This window comes from Carya illinoinensis, chromosome 13, assembly GCF_018687715.1.
Source record: "Carya illinoinensis cultivar Pawnee chromosome 13, C.illinoinensisPawnee_v1, whole genome shotgun sequence".
Lineage (NCBI taxonomy): Eukaryota > Viridiplantae > Streptophyta > Magnoliopsida > Fagales > Juglandaceae > Carya > Carya illinoinensis.
This window is the reverse complement of record NC_056764.1, coordinates 1,403,865-1,410,456: the sequence shown is the minus strand read 5'-3', so window position 1 is coordinate 1,410,456 and position 6,592 is coordinate 1,403,865. Positions and strand designations below refer to the sequence as shown.

The window sequence follows — 6,592 nt, the reverse complement described above, 5'->3', positions numbered from 1 at the left end:
AGCAGCAAAACTATCTTCTTTATTTTCTGTTTATGATGCTTCGGAAACATTTAACGTGGCGTCTGTGTACATCATAAATTCTTTTTTATTTTTTTTTGGGGGGGGGGGGGGGGGGGGGGGGGGGGGGTGTTTGGGTACAAAGAGGAAAAAAAATTCATTTTTCTCAAAATGAGAGTTCCATAGGGTAGCAAACATTTACTGTGTATCCCAATTAGGAATGTTTGCAGTTGCTTCATTCACCATCTTAACAAGGGTAACCTGTCAGAAAAAAAGCAAAGAGCAAATACTTATCTGAAGTCATAATTGCATACACAAAGGCGGAAGAAGTACATGAGTTCATAATACAGTTAGGAAATAGACTTGTCTAATACATACTCTACATTTCCTAATCCAAAGGACGAAGTTTCCTAGTTGAGTGTTTGTGTCATTGTGTGTTTATATATATCAACTGGTTCCAGCAATCTCTACATATTGCATTACAGACCTTGTCCCAGTCAAGCTCTCCAGTATTTGACAGCTAAACAGCCTGTATGGCACGCAATCCTACTAATTTTTTTTTTGGAAATACAATCCTACTAATTAACCACAGCCTGTGGGCCAACTGTTTCCCAAAATTGTTTTATTGGTTGTGTACCACCCTCTTTACTGTGACCACCCAACATCCACTTCAAGTTCTAGAAATTTTTCCAATCTATGTGATTATTGCACTTTCAGACAGCATAGGCTACAAACTGAAGGAAGGGGGGAATAAATCAACAGTGGCAAAAGTGCCACTTTGAGCAGTGGTGGCCATCTCCCCTCTCCTACAGTTAAATAAGGTAGGAGAAAATGCCCAAAGGATAATGCTTTATCCACAGAAAGTGGATACAGAATGTGGCCACCGATTGTATTTTTTAATTTTTTTAATATATATTTTTTTATTTAGTAATTAAGGAAGTATTTTTAAATGATGTTGTGATTTTTAGTTATTTTTAAAAAATATTTAAATATATTAAAAAAATACATATAAAAAATGAAAAACAAAAAAAAAAAATTGTTTTGCCTTTTCGGTGGCCACCTTCGGTGGCGTTTTTCTGTGGACGTAGCAGCGTCCAATTTCTTACCGAATTGCATTTTATTTTTTTTAATAATTTTTTTTTTTACTTCATGATTAAGAAACTGTTTTTAAATGAATTTATAATTTTATTTTATTTTTTAAAAATATTTAAATAGTTTTAAAAAATGTTTTAAAAAAAAGTAAAAAATAAAATGAAATAAATGTTGCTGTTCGGTGAGAATTTTCGGTGAGAATTTTCTGTGGCCGTAGCACGTTCCGGGAAAAAAATGGCAGTCACCACAGAGGATTGAAAAGGTGAAAGAGCTCATATACGAACATTATTGCCGCATGTGCTTAAGAAGCAAACATACAAACATGTGTAAGTGCATTGTCAGAAACACTCCTAGATGGATGACAGATATAATGGAGCAAGCACGCCAGCAGCTTAGACTGAGAAATCTGCTCCCTAGCAAGATTCAATTGGAGCTTAATTCAAAAAAAATTATATAAAAATAAATTTATAAATTGATATAATTTAATATAATATATCAGATTATAAAATTATTTTTATTATAAAATAAATTTTATAAAATTAAGTTAATTTATAAATTTATTTTATATAATTTCTTTATACATAATAATTATTTTTGAGCGAATATGAAACTAATATAGACATGAAAAATGATAGGATTACAACTCTTTTCCTAACTATTTCCTACTCATTTTATATTTAAATTTTTTAATTTTTTTTAATGACTAAAAATGTTAAAAAAATATTTAAAAAAATGATGAAAAAATAAAAAAATCTTAATAATTTATAAATAATAAATAAATAATAATAAAGTAATAAACCTATCACTGCACAATATCCAATAGACATACCACACTTTCTGGGACACCCGGAGGGGGCAAGGACAGGTTCCTTGGTGGTGGTCCACGTAGATGTGACCTCTTGTCAAATCGCCACTCTCCGATGTGCCCATATGTCAGCTCACCCTGAACGTCAAGATTTTTAAAAATTCTATTAGTAAACTTCGTAAACCACACATTACTCTAATTATTATTATTTTTTTAATTTTTTTCTCTTATATATATAAATAATTAATAGAAAAATTCTATTATTTTAAAAAGAATAAAATTACATTTTTAAAAAATAAAAAAATAAAAAATTATGTGATGTGTTTATAATAACTTATAAGTAGCAAAACTCTTTCAGATAGTTCTTTTGTATAACTTAAAATAGTGGGTCTTCGCTAATAAATAAAGTTTTGTTAAGTACAAGCAAGTCGCGTTTTAATTTGCGTATCAATACTGATATTCAAAATTTAAATTAATATTTTTTCAATAAAATTTACTTTTTGACCAATCATATTAGATTAGTACATATATTAGTGCGCAAATTATGCTTGAAACCAGATTTTTTCATAACACAACTGCGTCTGAGATATGTGTTTGAATATAAATTTAATTTTTTATGAAAAGTTAAAAAAATAGTAAGTTCCATCAATAATTAGTTTGAGATGGGTTGAGATTATATAACATATAACCATAACTGAGCAAAATGGGAGGAAATAATACCTTCAAGTTGTAGTCACATCCATAAGTGTAATGAATAATGAACCTTTTTCCAATTTCCAAATCCCATGGGGGCTGAAAAAAAATCACAAGGCAAGGCTTCTAAGAAGAGCTTCAATACATGCATATATAAATGTTGTATCAGGAACTTGCTGAAAATCCATGCAAAACTGGAAATCAACTGTGATACGAAGAAATTTCCTAAAAGAGACATACCTGCAGCATGAAGTCTTTCCGAAGAATATGCTGCACACCATGCAAAGCAGAAGCCACAGCATAGCCATACCTGGCTTCAACAAAGGAAACAGAAGTACTATATAAGTCCATATTGAAATAAAACTTTCTGCCATCAACTTTGCAAAGTGAACCCAACCAAAAGACAATTATATTCAACGCTTACATTTCCAAAACCCATCCAAAAGTTTTATCAGTCTCCGGGTCATCTTTCATCCTCAAAGAGACATTCATCCACGTAGGAGCAATCTTCTCCAACAAATCCTGAACAACAAGATGAATTGATCTACAAATGAAAATTCATTTACCTCTGGGTAAAAAAATAAAATCCGTAGGTGAAAGGAAATTATCAACAAAAAATCAACAATCCCAGACAATAGTAACTTGGGAAAAGCTAGTGTTATTACATGGCTGACCCAAATTTTAGTAGGTCATCTGGCAGAAAGAGTTTTACCTTCTTGATAATTACAGGAGAATTGCCAATCGGATCAACATTTTTCACAGGGCCTTTCTCCTCAGGATAGAACTTCCTTATAATTTTCTCATGCTGATCTGGCTTAATGTAGAAAAATGGAAAGGCAGCTGGATATCCACCACGTCCCAAATTTGGTAGTGGCTTTACAAATATGTGATCCGGCTCCGCCATCAAAATGTATCTGCACCATAGTAGACAAACAGCCTTTTAAACCTCATGCAGGTATGTAACCTCATTTCAGATCCATAATTTTACGGAACTCACTCTTCCTCTATCGTGGCCTTTTCCAGCCATTGCACAAAGGCCCACGGTCTATTTAAAACAATGTATCCCTGAGACATACATGAAACTTATGTCAATAATGTACATGTTTAAACAATCACAATCAGACATAAATTCGTTACCTCCACAGATCTGGTCAACAAAGAAATATGAGAAGAATATTTAAGCACAGACTTTCCAACCAATAGCTTATAAGAACATAAACATAACCACGTGTATAGAGATGCAAGGTTTATGCTTCATATGTGAATCTATCTTTAGTTGCTCGGTGTTTGCAGTAGTTATGTAAGGGAATGGAATGTTCAAACAAAGTCAATAACGAGTTTAAACACAAATCATTTACAAAGCTAAAAAGTTGTTAGAACTCCAACAATACCATTACTCCATAAAATGCCACATGAACAAGTCATGGCATACAGGCAACTTACATGAGCCCATAGGACTAAGTAGCATGGTTCAAAAATTTAAGTCTATTCCAACTAAGTTCATGTTAAGATAGAATTAAGAGAAATTATTCAAGAAAGCTGGTCTCCCTGATTATCACACATACCCCCTACTAAAGTCTTTCTAATGAGAACATAATATGGTGCAAAACATGTACCAAAGTTGGTGACTCCTAAAAATATCTTTTGCATAGACAGGAGGTAGGCTCAGATCTTCAAACCAAAAAAACAAAAAAGACATGAACTATAGAACCAAATAAAAAATTAAGCAGCTGAAAATTATAGAATTGCAAGAAATCTCACCCTATCCATTCCAGCAGGAAGAGGATCAACCACAACAGTAGGAATCTCATCCATCAAGTTGTCGGGATTTCCTGAATGCAAAATCCGAGTGAACCCTCCCATCTCCGATCCTGGCAAGTCCTTCTGCTTCTTGTACCAAAAGTACATAATGCGACACTGCCATTTGTTGTAAGGAGCATCAGTGGCTGTTAATGCAACATGGAAGAGTAGCTTGGCATTCTTCTGTTTCCTCACATTCTCCGGCATCTCAATAATGGGGTCAAATGATAATGCACCATCCATATCAACAGGTGCCCATTTCCCTAAAGATCTATGGTCGAATATCATTGTTAACAAATTATATGTTGCAAAGAAAACCCCAAGAGACAATATTATCAGCAATATTGGTGAAGCTCGTCCCATGGTCTTCCTTCCACTCATACTAATTAAAATGGTATCAAAATCCCAAATATCCCTAACTCATAAGAGCCCAAATTTCATATTCAAAACAGCTTCAAAATGAGACTGCTCAAATCCATTAAACTTTTCGATTTCCAGCTACAAAATGATGAATCCACAGAATACAATGATATTTAGCAGCAAGACACCTGTAGTAAAACAAGGACAGAAGTTAATATGATGCATGGAAAACTAAGGCATAATAGGTTCACCTTTGATCTAGAGGAAAGATCATTTTGAACCAGAAACAAGCAAAACTCTCATCGGTCAAATTAAAAAATATACAAATATAGACCTATTAACCCATCCCAACTCCAATTCAACTTCCAGTAGATTTGAATTACCAATAAAAACCGTAGTCCACGCAAAAGTGAGGACAGAACGTCAAATTGAAATCATCAAACCATCCCTTCCTATAGAATATATAAATAAAATTTCACAAAAAAATGATGCAAATGTTTATATTAAAGACCAATACGTTGAAAAGGAGTCAAAGGCTCATCAAAACTATAAGATCCATTACATGCCCCAAATTCACCACTAATTCCAGACAAAAATGCAGTCCCACAAAACGGTTCTACGTAGTTTAGGAAAGAACCAGAAAATTCAAAGTCTTCCAAAGCTATATACAGACATGTGGAAGTCAAATTAAATGCCAAGTTTAAAATAAATAAATAAAAATAAAATGGGACGAATTGAACTGCTGCAAATTGGTCGTAAACTCGAATCAAATACAACTAAACAAAAATTCATTAGATGAATTCACATAAAAAGCAAACTAAAAAAAAAATTAACGAATTCTGAGTCAAACAAAATTGAGACGTCAATTTAGAAGAAAAAACAAACAAGAGAGAAAGAAAATTGCGAAAGCTCTACCGAAAGATACCATATCGGTACCTGCGAAAGCTTCAGAAACCACCAAAAATGAACAAAGAACAAACAAACAAAACCCAGAAACGTAAACGAGCGCTGAGTTGAGAAAACTCAGGATGATATTGAGTGTAAGAGCAATAGCATTGAAGAAAATGATGTTGCACCTAGCATTTTTATTACCAGACGTAGATGCTAGGGAGAGGAGGAGTGACCCTTGACGTGTGCGCAGAGGCAGAGAGATTCGAAGACGGGCTTTGGATCCATGGACTGAGTAAGATTTGGAAAGTGGGTCTTCGTCCCGGTGGAGGGGGTTTCTGGCCTTCTAAGTTTTAAACCATGTACTTGTGACGGGTTGTTTGGTCAAAGCATGGGATAATCAACTTCTTGCCGTTTGATGGTTAAAGTGTTTATCTCATTTTATTTTATTATTATAATTTTTTAAATTATTAGATAAAATATAATAATTTATTTATTTTTTAAAATTTTAAAATAATAATATTAAAAAATAATATTTTAATAATATTTTATATAATTTTTAATTTTCATATAAAACTATCTTATTATTCAAATTGCATCTACCGATATTTTTCAGTTTTTACTTTGCCCTTCTGCTCTAAACAAAATTCTACTTTTCTTAATCTATTATTTTCCACAATTGCCAAATTGAGGTAATTAAATCTGAATAATTCAATTAAAAATAATAAAATTGTAAACATTCACAATAATAATTTTAGAAAAACGAAAGATCTAAGTCTAATTAACAAGTTATTGGATTTTACGTTTTCATGCCTTCTACACGTAAGAATAGAAATGAGATTTTCATGTTTTGGTGAAACTTTTAAGGGTATAAAAGCACAATTGTTGATTTTTATTATAAATTTTATATGCTAAATGGTCAAATGTGATGCATCAAATTTATTTTATAATAAAGAA

General features: G+C 32.4%; 1 protein-coding gene across 6 annotated transcripts; it reads right to left on the bottom strand.

The window, feature by feature from the left end:
- On the bottom strand, positions 1-6,027 carry LOC122292895 (hydroxyproline O-arabinosyltransferase RDN2-like). 6 transcript variants are annotated; one of them, XM_043101444.1, is made up of 9 exons: positions 5,824-6,025; positions 4,349-4,935; positions 3,585-3,652; positions 3,300-3,501; positions 3,012-3,109; positions 2,828-2,897; positions 2,615-2,686; positions 1,919-2,032; positions 1-258 (listed from the first exon to the last, which is right to left on the bottom strand). In XM_043101444.1, exons 2-9 carry the CDS (start codon positions 4,766-4,768, stop codon positions 196-198), a joined length of 1,107 nt encoding a protein of 368 aa, XP_042957378.1. In that variant the 5' UTR covers positions 4,769-4,935; positions 5,824-6,025; the 3' UTR covers positions 1-195. The 6 variants fall into 6 exon arrangements, 5 of the variants coding, with proteins under 5 accessions (XP_042957378.1, XP_042957376.1, XP_042957377.1 ...); XM_043101442.1 differs by having other exon boundaries at positions 5,840-6,025; XM_043101443.1 differs by lacking the exon at positions 5,824-6,025 and adding an exon at positions 5,684-5,817.
- Positions 6,028-6,592: the final 565 nt, after the last annotated feature.